Raw genomic sequence first — 16,229 nt, forward strand, 5'->3', positions numbered from 1 at the left:
ATAAAGGAAAATGCAATTATCCAGCCTTTCCTATATGAACTGGACAACCAAATAGTAGATAAGGGAAACATTTCTTTAAAAAGTATTCCAACTAATAAATGAAAAATAAAGACAGAATTATCACTATTTACCACAACCAATGAACTAATAGATCTAGGCACTGAATATTAACAGCCGCTAACATGACAGAGATAAGATGTGCCTCCGACGAAAGAACACAGCATCACCTCTAGTTTTGCCAAAGGGACAGAACATGAGTGTGACAGAGATTCTGGATCCAGCTGCCAATTTGGGGAAAATACAGGGTTGAGGAAAATACACAACTTCACCACAGATACACACACATCCAGAAAAACCTACTATGGGCACTTAACAGGTCAAATGCCCTTGGTTCCCAGTGAGCCCAAAATAAGTATTTAAATAACTATGTGCAGTTTTAGACTTTACTTGATTGACATAAATCTTTGAAATTCTCTGAACAGCAACCATCATGGAATTTTACTTATGAATTACTATAAAAACCAGAGATTTACTTTAAAGCATCATTTAATAAAAAACCAAGACCATTTTTATATAAGCATGGAAAAATCAATGATACGTTTAGCTGTATTAACTAATTACAGAATCTAATGCATACTGGTCTTTTTAGCTAGAGCTCTTTCCCCTTCTCTTGAATTTCCTCATATATGATGAAGCTTCAAAACATTGGAAAGCACATGCTTAGGGTTGTCTCCTAGTAGAAGTGATGGGCTTGAGCCATTCTTAGTGATGTCTGGTCTGATCCCTGGGTGGTCATCAACATAAAATGGTGTGGTATCTGGCCACAGACAGTGGCCACAGAATAGCATTTTTCTCTCAACTAAGTAACTTCAACTTCCAAAATAATTATATAGAGAACCCTGAACTCATTAGGAGTATCCTTCAATCAATTCCATCTAGACTTTAAAATCTACACACAACATTCTATGATATTTTCTAACAGCAAGCAAATTTGCATTTCTTTTTTATTCCTTTTAGAAAGAGGTTTTGGTTAGATTTTGCCAGCCCGAGGTAGACCTGTTAAAAAGAATAGGAGACTATGTAGCTTCAGGCAAATGAAATATATTCTAAATTACAGAAGGGAATTAGTCACAGCTGTATCTAAAAGAATAGACACAAATGGCTGGAATAGATGCAGAGCCAGAATTTAACAGTTACCTCAGAAATGTTTTTGTCCGTTTCTTTTCTTTTTTCTTCCAGTTTCCTTTCAATACCTACAATTCCTACAGCCCTTATTCTTCCTGGCTGAAAAAAAAAGAAGTAGAAAATAAAACATACAAAATAGGAAGCAAACAAAATCTTTTGTAACCAACCACATTGTGTTTTCAATGGCGGGAAAGGACCCACAAAGAACCAAAGAAAAATAGCATACACTGACGTTTAGCTTCCCTTCAAAACATGTGTTTGTTTCTTGCTGTACATAATGATCTTAAAATCATTCAAGAAAAACCAAATATACAATAAATGGCATATTTTACTCTGCATTTTAGATATAAGTTAAATTTCCTATCATTTTCCTTCTTTGGCAAGCTATTATGTATCAGATACTTAATAGGGTCTCAAAGGTACAAAAAAATCACAGTTTAAATTTTGGTTCTTAATTAACACTTATTATCCAAGCTACTTTCATACATTTGAGTACCTGTCTAGTGTTGGTGATTAATTTAAACAGGCCTGGAAAACATCACCCAGCTGTACTGTCTGTTCTCTCAAATGCCACACTGACTATGAAGCACAGAATTCAGTGGGTGAACTCTACCTTCTATCACCCTAAGAATTATGCTGGTAAGCAGTTATTTATGCTTACTAAGTGTCTGCTGTATAGACAGCACTAAATTAGGTGCTGTGAAAATAATTTTTGTTTTTTTTTTTGAGATGAAGTCTCGCCCCTGTCGCCCAGGCTGGAGAGCAATGGCACAATCTTGGCTCACAGCAACCTCTGCCTCCCAGGTTCAAGTGACTCTCCTGCCTCAGCCTTCTGAGCAGCTGGGATTACAGGCGTGTACCACCACGCCTGGCTAATTTTTGTATTTTTAGTAGAGACAGGGTTTCACAATGTTGGCCAGGCAGATCTCGAACTCCTGACCTCATGATCTGCCCCGCTTTGGCCTCCCAAAGTGGTGGGATTACAGGCGTGAGCCACCGTGCCTGGTCGAAAATAAATTCTTTATCAGAATGCCATTGCAGTATTTTGTTTTGGGCAAGTTCTACAATCATAGAGTCTTTTTCTTAATGAAGATGTAAGTACAGAGTTGAAAATACTGGATTAGCAAATAGTTTTAAAAATACCTGGGGTCCTCTATTTGTTTGTAATGACTGGGAAACTGGCATATTCTCCCATCTTCTCTGTGTCATTTCCTCTGATAAACGCCTGTAAAACTGTTATGCAAATAAATACACTTTAAATGAGTCAGTCAGATTGTAGCATCCTTGTATAAATCATTACTTAACATTTCCTTCTTTTTTTTTGAGGTGGAGTTTCGCTCTTGTTGCCCAGGCTGGAGTGCAATGGCGTGATCCAGGCTCACCACAACTTCTGCCTCCCTAACTCAAGCGATTCTCCTGCCTCAGCCTCCCAAGTAGCTGGGATTACAGGCATGTGCCACCACACCTAGCTAATTTTGTATTTTTAGTAGAGATGGGGTTTCTCCATATTGGTCAGGCTGGTCTTGAACTCTCAACCTCAGGTGATCTGCCCGCCTCGGCCTCCCAAAGTGCTGGGATTATAGGCGTGAGCCACTGCGCCTGGCCACTTAACATTTCTTTAGTATAAAAGTCTGTTGTTCAGTCATTTGCAGCAAGCCCAGAATTCTCAGAGACATCAAAGAAAATCAAAGGAAATTCTTTTCTTGGATCAGCTTCAGAAAGCACAAAGGAAAAAAAAGAAGGAACTGACCTTCTATATAAAGTAGGCTATTCTCAACAAAGAGATGAGTGACAATGAAATCAATAGACTTACTTTAAACAATCCTGCGTATGTGGATTGTTTTCAATCTATAATGAAACAAACACAGTGCCAGGAAAAATATACAACCATTCTCCATGAAGGAAGCAGAGCATAATTTGTCTAGTTAAAATATAAAACCAAAAAGTAGGACCAAAACATACCTATGCTCACAAATAATCAAATATGTTTTTCATATGCTTAGTGATCACTTGTCAGGAGCACTGGGTGAGGTGCTATAGAAAAAATTAATAATAATTTATGATATTGATGGAGAGAATACATACTTCTAATTATCTTAAGAATTATTGTATAGCAACTTATTTAGAACATATAAACTATTATACTTCAGAATAAGTACTTAAGTGATTAAGATTAACTGGAGTTAATCAAGACAGACAGCCTGATTTAAAGCTGGGGAACCTTCAGATACTGAGATAGTTCAACATATCATTCCATTTATATTCTGTTCATTTAACTAAACTATACCACTGAAAACTCTGCTAGTAGGCAAATGGCATGACTTAGTGTATTTTCCAGCCTCTGTTCCTTCCTTGGGACCACACCCTCTGCTTCCCATTCCCACTGAAACCTAAACTTCATACTCTCCGCTCACTGCTAAGGCTTAGGATATAATAAAATTTTATTGTAAAACTATGGTGAAATCTGGTATGTTGTATAATACTACCTTCCATCATATTAACAAGCCACAGCACACACACACATACACACCACACATACACACACCTTTCTAGTACAATTTTATTCATGTAGAAACTTACCTCAATCTGACCATGTTCTTTGAAGGAGAGTTTGATGTAGGAGTTCTTACTACTCTGGAATGGGCCAGGTTCTTTGTTAGGAGGAGCTGGGTGAAGATGAACCACTATTTTGGCACTGAAGAAAGAACAAATGTAATATATTGAATTGCTTTTCAAAAAATATATATAACTAATTCTACTTTTATAACTTTTTATGTGTTTCAAATCACTTTTAAAATTCATGTAGAAACAAATATCCCAAAAAGCATCCTTTTATAGTGTGTATTAATTCAATATTAATAAAGCTTTCAAAAATCTCTCTACTTAAAACTTATAAGCTATGAACCAAAAAGCTTCAAGTTACTAGCTCTGTAGATTAAATTAGAGTGTGACTTTAGAAAATAAGGTCAAAATAAATTTGCGAAAGTTTGAGTTTATGATTATGGTTTTCCAACTACAAACATCCCCAGAGGTTATAAGGGGGCCTATGATTTCTGCCAAAGCATACACCCTTATTCATTTGAAAACAAAAAGTGAAAACTTATCTGTAAAAATGGCCAGCTGATATTTTATTAAAATTCCATCCAAAACTAACATTCTACAGTGTCATTTGTTGGAAAATGCCACTCAATCAACAGCATGATCTGGAAAGATAGCCAATAGCAAAAACAATTCCGAAAATGCTATGGCTCTAAGAACACAAACTACCATTATCTTTATGACTATCATTATCTTCTATGCTATTAAAAATACCACTATATTTGGTCAGCTTAATAAGTCTGTTTTCCTCCTTTTTTTTTCAACCTAGTCAATAAGCAATCCTATAGAGATCTGGGAAACTAAAAAACTGAAAGTATCCCAGGTACCTAGTTTAGTGCTTTTTCTGTGTTGATCATGCTATAGATACACACTCAATTTTACTTTTCTTTTTTTGGAACCATATGGTTACCTAAATATTACTGTAAAATTGAAACACCAGGCATTGGGCCTCCTCAGTGTGAATGGGTAGGGCCAGTCTTGTAAGGACTCCTCCTATTCCCTTGTGGTAAACTTCTTTAAGTGAAGTGAGAAAATAAACTATGTGAGCAGAATCATAGAACTGTCTGAAACAAATCATCAAGTAGAGCAACAAAACTATGACAATTATGATAAGATAACCAGGCAAAAGCATTTCATAGTTTTTGAAACTAAAAAAAAACCCTCAGCCCTACTATCAGATTCTGTGAAAGGACACCCATTGAAAAAGCAGTAAGTATAATCAAATAAAGTTTAAAAGCTCCAAAGTAAGCATAAAAAATCTATGCCAAATTTTATATATATTCTTTTATCAAGTCATCCAATTACTATACTTCATTAAATTTTAAATCTATGAAATAAAAAAAGCATCTTCAGAGATGTTAAAAGGTGAAATGTACACATCTTGAAATCAATGCAAATATAACTGTTTGAGGGGAGGGGCTGGGAACTAAAGAGAATACTTGACAAAAGTTAACTTGGCATATTACTGAAGTCCTCCTCACTGGACATGTTTAAAAAATAAGACATTAACGTGAAGGTAAATATTTAAAATTTTTTTTTAGTTTAGATTTCCTTGGAACACAGGAAAGGAAAATTCAAATAACCTGGAAACAACCTTAAAGTTTACTTTTTAGAACTTAATACAGTGGAGAAAATTGATAAGGGGAAAATATAAATCATAATAACAATCTACCCTAAAAATCTATGGCTTAAAAAAATCTATGGCTTATTAATTTTTTAAAACATTGGTTTCTTTTATGTCAAATAAATAATATTTTACAGTAAATCATAACATTATGATCAAAGCATGCATTGCATGTCCAGTGAAGCTCAACATTGTTTAACTTCTACTGAAATGCCTAATTATGCTAAACCTAAAGATAAGCCTACATAGGAAAAAAAAATCCCATGCCAATAATATTTGTTCATGTCTCCTCAATGACATGCACTTAAAATATAAAGCCAAGTTTTCGGTATATTTGAATAAACAGGAACATTTGAACTTACACCTTTATACCAAGGTGGCCTCATCTCCTGGTTTGCCTGGGATGGTCCCATTGTATCCTTGTTACCCTGGTCTAATTGTTCATTGTACCTGCTATTATTCTGATAAATGTCCTGCTTTGTACAGTAACTATTATTATATGCTGTTTAACTCTGCTATCTGAACAAGTAAAACCTGAGAAACAAACTTAATGATCAGGTTAGAAACAGAAGCAAAGTCAGTTATTTTTCTCAAATAGGTTATTTCCGATTTTAAGTATGAAATGACAGGTACACAGGCATGTGAAAGCAAAGTGTCTATGGAAAGATAATGATAACTGGGCCACATTTCTTTTTTTTATTTTTATTTATTTATTTATTTATTATTATTATTTTTGAAACGAGGTCTCGCTCTGTCCCCCAGACGGGAGTGCAGTGGCCCGATCTCGGCTCACTGCAAGCTCCGCCTCCCAGGTTCATGCCATTCTCCTGCCTCAGCCTCCCAAGTAGCTAGGTCTACAGGCGCCCGCCACCACACCCTGCTAATTTTTTGTATTTTGAGTAGAGACAGGGTTTAACCATGTTAGCCAGATGGTCTCGATCTCCTGACCTCGTGATCTGCCCGCCTCAGCCTCCCAAAGTCCTGGGATTACAGGCGTGAGCCACCGCACCAGGCCCACATTTCTTTATTATGACCCATGTATAATAAACAAGGATATTACAGCAAATTATTCATGCTTAAGAATCAATTCATACATCATTGAGTCTAAGATAGGACCTTCTGACCAATAGCATAACAGGAAATGTTTTCTGTGAATAAAGACTGTACTATATAGACCTTACCTCTTCCCAATTCCAGCTGCCTGTTCTTCAATGAACACAATTTGGGAAAGGAGAACGGCCATGCAACACTCCTAGAAGGAAATCAATAGCTTAAATCAAAGACTCTAAACAACATCCATAACACTTGTCAGAAATCCTTGTTTTATAGCATTACAGTGCCATATACCTTAATAATAAAAATAATGAAAAACAATGATTTTGTTACTTAAACGAACTTAAGGAAAAATTAAATGGAAATGATACTGTGGTGGCATATGGCTGCATGGAAGAACATAAGAAGTTTAAAAGAAGCTGTCACTAGCTTTTGTTTTTACAATGGGTGCATTCTCTTTTTTTTTTTTTTTTTTGAGACGGAGTCTCGCTCTGTTGCCCAGGCTGGAGTGCAGTGGCGTGATCTTGGCTCACTGCAACCTCTGCCTCCCAGGTTCACACCATTCTCCTGCCTCAGCCTCCCAAGTAGCTGGGACTACAGGCGCCCGCCACCACGCCTGGCTAATTTTTTTGTATTTTTAGTAGAGACGGGGTTTCACCATGTTAGCCAGGATGGTCTCGATCTCCTGACCTTGTGATCTGCCTGCCTTGGCCTCCCAAAGTGCCGAGATTACAGGCAGGAGCCACCGGACCCAGCCACAATGGGTGCATTTTCTAAGAGTAATGTTTCTACGAAAATGTTTTACTTGTAATATTTTCTTACACTGAAAGCAAAAAACAAAACAGATACGTCAAAACAATTTTAAGGAGGGCATTAATGTAGATGATTTTCTCTTCTTTATAATTTTCCATACTTCACTCATATGCCCACATGCAATTATTAATAGTTTTAAACAAAAAATATTGATGTAGTATCCCTTTATTCATGTTTAACTTTTTTTTTTTTTTGAGATGGAGTCTCGCTCTGTCGCCCAAGCTAGAGTGCAGTAGTACAATCTTGGCTCACTGCAACCTCTGCCTCCCAGGTTCAAGTGATCCTCCCACCTTAGCTTCCCAAGTAGCTGGGATTATAGGTGTAAGCCACCATGCCTGGCTCATTTTTGTATTTTTAGGAGAGATGGGTTTTCACCACGTTGGACATGCTAGTCTTGAACTCCTGATCTCAAGTGATCCCCCTGCCTCGGCCTCCCGAAGTGCCGGGATTTACAGGCATGAGCCACTGTGTCTAGCCAGTATGTTTAATTTTTTTTTTTTTTTTTGAGACGGAGTTTCATTCTTGTTGCCCAGGCTGGAGTGCAATGGCGCAACCTTGGCTCATTGCAACCTCTGCCTCTCAGGTTCAAGCGATTTTCCTGTCTCAGCCTCCCGAGTAGCTGGGATGACAGACATGTGCCACCACGCCCAGCTAATTTTGTATTTTTAGTAGAGATGGGGCTTCTCCATGTTGGTCAGTCTGGTCTCGAACTCCCAACATCAGGTGATCCACTGCCTCAGCCTCCCAAAGTGCTGGGGTTACAGGCATGAGCCACCACACCTGGCCTTAGTTTTAACATATATAAACAGTTATGTTTAATTTTTATGTGACTAGCAATGTAGTAAGTCTAAAATTTGTCCAGATGGACCTCTTTATATGATAATCAAAAAATTATACTAAGATTAACTTATCAACATATGGTTTAAGGACATGCAATCTATCCTCCCCAAAAAGATTTATTTCCTGAATATATATTACTTGTAATATATTAGACAATATTAACAGTCTAAGGCAGCAGTCCCCAACCTTTTTTGTATCAGAGACTGGTTTCATGGAAGACAGTATTTCCTGGAGAGCAGGGCGTTGTGGTTTCGGGGTGAAACTGTTCCACTTCAGATCATCAGGCCTTAGACTCTCATAAGGAGTGCACGACCTAGATCCCTTGCATGCACAGTTCACAATATGGTTCGTGCTCCTACGAGAATCTAATGCGTCTGCTGATCTGATGGGAAGTGGAGCTCCGGTGGTAATGCTTGCTTACCTGTCACTCACCCCCTGCTATGTGACCCAGTTCCTAACAGGCCACAGACCAGTACTGGCCCGTGGCCCGGGGAGTTGGGGACTCCCGCTCTAAGGCATGCATTATCAACAGGGGCAATATCAGACCTAGGAGACAAAAATTAGTTCCCAGGGTGCAAAAAAGTCAGATACTGTAATGGTTAGCAGCCCTTCAAGGGCTACAGTACAGTATATAGTTTATTCGTGGTACTAAAATTTCACGGGGGTTTGGGGGAACAATCAGGAAAATAAAAACACAGATGAGATAGCTATCTTACTGGCAATGCTGAAATTAATGTATATATACATTCAGGTTGAAGCTCTAGGAAATAAAGATATATATCAGCTCTACATACATATAACTCTCCATCTTCCTTAAAAAAACAAAAAACAAAAACAGGTTGGGCAAGGTGGCTTACAACTGTAATCTCAGAACTTTGGGAGGCCGAGGTGGGCGGATCGCGAGGTCAGGTCAGCCTGAACAATATGGCTAAACCCTGTCTCTATTAAAAAATACAAGAATTAGCTGGGCATGGTGGCGCATGCCTGTAATCCCAGCTACTCGGGAGGCTGAGGCAGGAGAATCGCTTGAACCTGGGAGGCGGAGGTTGCAGTGAGCCGAGATCACACCACTGCACTCCAGCCTGGGTGACAGAGCAAGACTCTGTCTCAAACAAAAAAAAAAAGGGGGGGTGTGGGGGATTCCTCTTGCTGAGTGACTTAGAGACAGATCTCAATATCTAGATAAAGGCATGCACTTGATGGCAGGCCTAGTCTCCTGATTCTCAACAACAACCTAGAACACAATTTGGTTTTAAGGACATACGAGCTCTTTTTAAAGACTCCCTCACAACTGATGGGGGAATTATTCCCCTGTTATACATGGACCATTTAGATATAGAGTAGAATTTGGTATTTAAAAAACATGATTCTCCATCCAGTAACTACATGGACTTTTCTGGAGCTGAATAAGGGACAACACACTAACTCCTGTTTCTGCACTCCATTCAGAGAAATTATACGGGACACACTCTTTTGTCATTCAGAAAAGGAAAATTTATTATTGCATTCATTATATAAGTTTTACCAGAAATGAAAAAAGAAGAAAAAGTTTCAGTGATTTAAAACCTACAATGGTGGCTCACTCCTGTAGTCCCGGCTACTCGGGAGGTTGAGGCCAGGAGAATCACTTGAGCCCAGAAGTTAGAGATCAGCCTGGGCAATACAGCAAGACCCTGTCTCTAAAAAATAAATAAACAAAATAAAACCTTCAACAGATGTAAAAAACTGTATCTTACATGATTTTTCTGATCTCTCCAAATCAGTCGGTGTGTACTAAGAAGGAGAGTTCCAGCATCAAATTTTATCTAGAAAGAAAGAGCATCACAAAATATTAATAACATACCACTCACTGTGGTTCAGATTTTCTTCTTCATAAATTATACAACACTAAGTTAATCATATAAATAAACATTTCATTTTTAGAATAGGCTTACCACAAAGTAAAGAGAACCAATGCTACATACTTCATAAGCTATCTGTATAGTCTTGACAGAATTAGAAAAAAATGCAAATAACAACCAGGTATGATACACATTCATACTCTGCAATCCATGCAAAGGTTAAAAAGAAATGATGAGGTAGAACTGCATGGATTACCATAGAACTCTAAGACACTGGATGAGTGGGAAAGAAAGTGATTTATAGCAATTTACAATATTACATATGCTGTATATATGTGTGTTTGTAGAAACACAAGTAGTGAAAAGGGTCTAAAAGGAACACACAATTATCTGTTAACAATCATTATCTCAGAAAAAGTGTGAGGAAAGGGGTAGAAGGGAAGCGAAGAGCTCTTTTTTACCTCTACACTTCACTACTGATTGAATTTCTTTGCAACTGAATTCATGTATAACACTCATAACATTTTTTAATAAAAACAAAATCCAGGAATAGATACAAATACATACAAAAATAAATATGGATGGAGATTAAATAAATGGCAGTAGGACAACTGGGTTGCCAGGTAGGAAAAAGAAAAACCCGTATGTCTGGATTTATACCTAATACAATGCACCAAAATGAATTCTAGATGGATCAATCAAGTAAAAAACGAAAAAAATTATAAAAGCACTAGAAAAAAATCATGAGATAATTTTTAAATAATCTGAGGGGAGAAGACCTTTCTAAGAAGGCGTAAAACCCATTAGCATTAAATGAAAACCCCCAAATTCATATGTTGAAGGCCTAACCCTCAACGCGATGGTATTTGGTGATGGAACCATTGGGAAGTGATTAGGTTTAGAAGGTCGTGAGGTGGGGCCCTCATGATGGGACTAGTATCCTTATGAGAAGAGGAAGAGACAGGAGGGCTTCATCTCCATGAACACATGCTGAGAAAAGACCATGCAAGTACACAAGCAAATGGTGGCCATCTGCAAGCCAGGAAGAGTGTCCTTACCAAGAACCAAATCTGTCAGCACCTTGATCTTAGACTTCCCAGTCTCCAGAACTATGAGAAATAAACGCCTGTTGTTTAAGCCACCCAGGCTATGGTATTTTGTTTTAGCAGCCGAGCTGACTAGGACATACTCTTTAGGTATGTATCACCTATTCAAAATATAAATTTTAAAATGTTCTTCAAAACTTCAATACAATCACAAAGAAATGCCAGCTAGGTCTTTAGAACCAAAACTTTAATCCTCACTACTTGTTACTGTGCCCTGAAAGTTATATAAATAAGCAAGTTTTAGAATTGGAACCCAAGAGATTAATGAATTAAACCCCTGCGTTTCTGTTAAAAGCAAGATATATATTGGAAGTTTCTATTTCGAGTTACTAGAAAGTGGAATTTGCCATAAGGTAGGGCTTGCTTGTGTCCTTTCCAGGAATATTCGGTTATTTTAAAAGTTACATTTGATGCTAAGTGGGAGCTGAAAAACAAAAAAAAAGTTAAAAGGATAGTCCCATTTATAAGGCAATCTTACAACATAAATACTAAGGAAAGCATTTTAGTGAGTGTCCAATTTATTAAAATAAGGCTGGAATTGTTTTGAATTTAAAATAATATGTTAAAAATATGGCTGGGCGCTGTGGCTCACGCCTATAATCCCAGGACTTTGGGAGGCCCAGGCGGGTGGACCACGAGGTCAGGAGATCAAGACCATCATGGCTAACACGGTGAAAACCTGTCTCTACTAAAAAAAATACAAAACAATTAGCCAGGCATGGTGGTGGGCACCTGTAGTCCCAGCTACTCGGAGGCTGAGGCAGGAGAATGGCATGAACCCAGGAGGCGGAGCTTACAGTGAGCCGAGATCGTGCCACTGCACTCCAGCCTGGGCGACACAGCGAGACTCCATCTCCCCCCGCAAAAAAAAAAAAAAAAAAAAAAAATTGATCTGACTTCAGCACTCACTGAAAAGTTATTACCCTGGTTTTTTTTATTTACATATTTTCTGTTATAAAAGTAATGCATGTTCAGTGTTGAAAATCTGGAAAATATTTAGAGTCTGAAAAAGAAAATGAAATAAATTCATACCAGCCAGAGTGTGTGTGTATATATACATAGATGTTTATGTATACATATGTATAATCTTTAAATAGAATAGGATAGTTTTATAACTATTATTAATAGTATAGTTATAAAATATAGTTAGCAACCTATCATTGGCAATTCCTCATGCTAATTAGGGCATGCCATAAATCTTTTTTTTTTTTTTGAGATGGAGTTTCGCTCTTGTTGCCCAGGCTGGAGTGCAACAGCACAATCTCGGCTCACTGCAACTTCCGCCACCCGGGTTCAAGTCATTCTCCTGCCTCAGCCTCCCAAGTAGCTGGGATTACAGGCCCCGCCACCACGCCCAGCTAATTTTTTGTGTTTTTAGTAGAGATGGGGTTTCACCATGTTGGCCAGGCTGGTCTTGAACTCCTGACCTCAGGTGATCCACCCGCCTCAGCCTCTCAAAGTGCTGGGATTACAGGCGTGAGCCACCACACCTGGCCTCATGCCATAATTTAATTAACCAATCCCTATGGTGGACATTCAGATTGCTTCCAATTTTTCCATATATAATAATATTATATGTAATATTATAATAACATCTGAGATGAGCATTCTCCACATGTAATATTTTTACGTATCTCTGATTCTTTCCCAAGGGTAAATTCCTAAAAGTGAAATAGTTAGCTGAAAAAGAATAAACATTTCTATATCTTCTGATATATGCTGCCAATTTGCCACTTTACACAGTACTAACATTATTTTTTAAATTAGCTGAGGCTACAGAAGTGTCTGTGAATTCAAACAAATGACCTGCCTACACTCCTTACGAAAGTAAACACATTATCCAGTCATAATGAGCCCATGAAAACTGTGCCTGTATAAACAAGCAAGTATGCATGTATTATTCATAAGAGGCACTTGGGCGGTGGGAAGAGCAGTCCATTGGATCTGGTTTGCAATTCTATCTCCACCAGTTACTAGTTGTGTGACCTTGGACAGCTCAGTTTTCTCAACTATCAGCTGTGGGTGTCAGTTTCCTCATCTTTGGGAAGATTAGCTGTATTAAACATTACATCAAGGGTGGCACCGGTGGCTGCCATATTATGAAGTCCTTTTTTTTTTTTCCGAGGCAGAATCTCGCTCAGTTGCCTAGGCTGGAGTGCAGTGGCACGATCTCGGCTCACTGTAGCTCCATGAACAAAGCACAGGCTTTGATTCTGATCAACAGAGATTTAAATCTCTCTCTGTGGATCTTGGGCAAGTCACTGTATCTCTTCGAGTTACTTTCTCATTCAGTAAAATACCTCATATTCCTGTTGAGAGGATTAAATGAGATGACATATACAGCTCTTGGCTCACAGTAGGTACTTTAATTATTCAGGTTTTAAAAAAAATGTGTTTCACACCTACAACCAGCCAGGAGATACAAGGATGAGCAAGGCACACCTTCTGTGCTCCAGGAACAATCAAACTAGTCTAGAAGACAGCCATGCGCACGCTTGCCCAGAGAATGGGTTGGGATGCAAAACTATGAAGACTAAGCCATCTGGACTGCAGTCCCTAGGCCAAAGGAGCCAGTGAGACATCCTAAAAGGGAGACTAACTTCATCAGATTTGGGGGCTAATGTGTGTAGCCTTGTAGAGTCTTTAGCACCACAGAAGTCTGGAAACCTTCCAACAGGTGAAGGAAGCCAGGATACCGCACTTTCCCCCAGAATGTACCTCATTCAGCCTAGGGACCACATAGCTGCAAGGCAGCTCATCAAGTGACTAAGTCCAGCTCTGGGGCACAGTGGTAAGGAGAACCCTCTTAGAGCTCCACTCCAATTTCAAGCTTTTAGAAGAGTTAATTCTGGACTAGATCACAGGGTCTCAAGCAATGTTTTCCCCATGATTTGTTTCTTAAACCTCTGACATCTATATACTTGTCTGCTAATACAAGCAGCAAAAATTTTAAAGTAAAAATTAAAACTCGCTGGTTCAACAATGTATCTTTCATATAAAACTACTAATGGCTGTTATTTTACACTGTTTTAAATCTATCACAGCTATGCTGCCTGCCAGCAAAGGTGTTCCTAGTCTTCAAATTGGAGTTCCATAGAACTGTATCATGCCACGCTCTGCAAAAGCGTGACTTCCTAGTGCTGCCTCAGGGAGTGGCACTGGAGGAGTCTCTGAGGACAGATCTACCACTGTCAACATTCAGTTCCTCTCAAAGGGGACCAGCCTGGCCAATATGGTGAAACCCCGTCTCTACTAAATATACAAAAATTAGCTGGGCGTGGTTGCAGGCGCCTGTAGTCCCAGCTACTCAGGAGGCTGAGGCAGGAGAATGACGTGAACCCGGGAGGCGGAGGTTGCAGTGAGCCGAGATCGCGCCACTGCACTCCAGGCTGGCCACAGAGCAAGACTCCATCTCAAAATTAATTAATTAATTAAATTAAGAAGTGCTAAGGCAGTAAGTGAAGTTAGGTCCAAGCAAATTATTTAAAGAAAAGACCTTTACTCAATAATACAGGCAACCAGCCCATAGAAAATGCCCTAAGGGAGTCAGAGGACCGGGTCCAAAGTCACCTGTGCCTGTAAATAGCTGTAAGTACTGACCAGGAAAAGATATGAGTTCAGTAACTTATATCAAAGTACAGCGGAAAGTGTCGTTAATAAAACGGCAAGGGAAGAGAGGCAGCAAATTAAAACTTCTGGAAACCAAAAATGCTTGTGGTAAGTGAGTTTTAAATTTTTTCTAATTCCAGTTTATACATTTCAATCCAGGACAAAAGATTTCATAGTTTCAACAAAGTATCTACAAAATATTTACTTACACTTCCTATTTCTCCTCTCGATTTGAAAACGCACCTTCTAAGATTTATGCTTGCATTACAAGGCACGGTCTACTATTAATATAACACTTTACAAAACATACGCTCAGAACGCCTTTCTAAAGCAATTAGAAAACAGAACAAAAACCCAAAAGCCTTTGGCAAGGGCATTCCAATAAGGCACTGATACCTCTTTAGGAAATCCTTTCGAAGCAATCCCTCACCCCTCTGCCCAGATATGCTAATCCCTCCGACTGCATGAGGTCCAAGCTAAAGCTTCCGCTGGGGACCGTACGGCCACCGCGCCCTCCTCACAGAAAGGCGGAACCTGGCTGTCGGGTGCCGACACCGAGGCTGGTGTAGTCAGGGGGTCTGGAAACACGCCAAGGAAGTCGACTGCCGGATCGCCGCCCGGCGCCCGCAGACTGCGAGCGCTCCTTCTCCCGGGCGCTGCGGCTGTGCTCTCCCGGAAGCATTCCGGGCAGAGAGAAGCAGACGCGATCCGCGCCTGCTGGGAACCGTGCCAAAGTTGGGACCCGAGCGGGGGAGGCGGCCGAGCGCCCCACGCTGCGTGCGACCGACCGGCGGGGAGCGCAAGAGCGCTGCGCCCCACACAGAGGCCGGCCGAGCCGCCGAGGGCCGTGAGCTAGGCCGGGGACCGGGCCACACCGAGCCGGGCCGCGCGCCCACCGGGGACCCCTTCCGCCAGCCCCTTGGGAAGGCTGGCCGACGCCCTACCTTCTCCTCGCCATCGTAGATTCGCACCCCGCGCTGCTGGATCACCAGGGTCTCGTTGATCTCCAGGAGGCCGCTGGTCCAAACGAATCGGTCCATGGCCGCCGCCACCTAGCCCCGGCGCTCCCGGGCCGCGAGCCGCAAGCCGGGCAGCCTGTGGCGCCCCCTAGCGTCGGACGGGGCGGAGAAGGGTCGGGGCTGGTGAGGGAGGGAGGGAGCGGCCTGGCCGCGAGCAGGCGCGGCTGCGAGGTGCGCCCGGGGACGTGGAGACGTGCCTGGAGCGCCCCCTGGCGGTCCATTAGCCGCCGGCCTTTTAGAACCCTTGATCAGCTAGCTGTCCACCCCATTCTAAATTCAGAGCTTACGGGCGCGCGAGGGAGCCCTGACCACAGCTTAGCCTTGCTTATTGTGCATTATGGCAGCATGTTTGTGGCAGTTTTCTTGTCAGTGCCCAGAATATTGCCATATTCATTAATGATTGTAAATAATCATAACCCCTCTCCTTCAAATGAATGTTTATGGCACGCATTGTTTCTATACAGCTGCAGTTAGTACTACCTGTGCTGCTCTTTTTTTCCCTTTAAGATTATCTTTATATTGTAACACAAAGGATAAATGC

The 16,229-nt window shown here is 40.3% G+C and overlaps 1 protein-coding gene across 2 annotated transcripts in view; it reads right to left on the reverse strand.

The window, feature by feature from the left end:
- Positions 1-15,768, reverse strand: part of VPS36 (vacuolar protein sorting 36 homolog) — a 36,390-nt gene extending 20,622 nt beyond the window's left edge. Inside the window, exons 1-6 of one of the 2 annotated variants that reach the window (XM_015121137.3) lie at positions 15,614-15,768; positions 9,850-9,918; positions 6,589-6,659; positions 3,766-3,880; positions 2,329-2,418; positions 1,198-1,284 (exon numbers count right to left, since the gene is read on the reverse strand). In XM_015121137.3, the coding sequence (XP_014976623.2) occupies positions 1,198-1,284; positions 2,329-2,418; positions 3,766-3,880; positions 6,589-6,659; positions 9,850-9,918; positions 15,614-15,709 (528 nt within the window). In that variant the 5' untranslated portion in view covers positions 15,710-15,768. Of the gene's footprint in view, positions 1-1,197; positions 1,285-2,328; positions 2,419-3,765; positions 3,881-6,588; positions 6,660-9,849; positions 9,919-15,065; positions 15,335-15,613 lie in introns of those variants that run through there. The other variant, XM_015121138.3, reaches the window with a different exon arrangement.
- Positions 15,769-16,229: the final 461 nt, after the last annotated feature.

This window comes from Macaca mulatta, chromosome 17 (genome assembly GCF_049350105.2).
Source record: "Macaca mulatta isolate MMU2019108-1 chromosome 17, T2T-MMU8v2.0, whole genome shotgun sequence".
Taxonomy (NCBI): Eukaryota; Metazoa; Chordata; class Mammalia; order Primates; family Cercopithecidae; genus Macaca; species Macaca mulatta.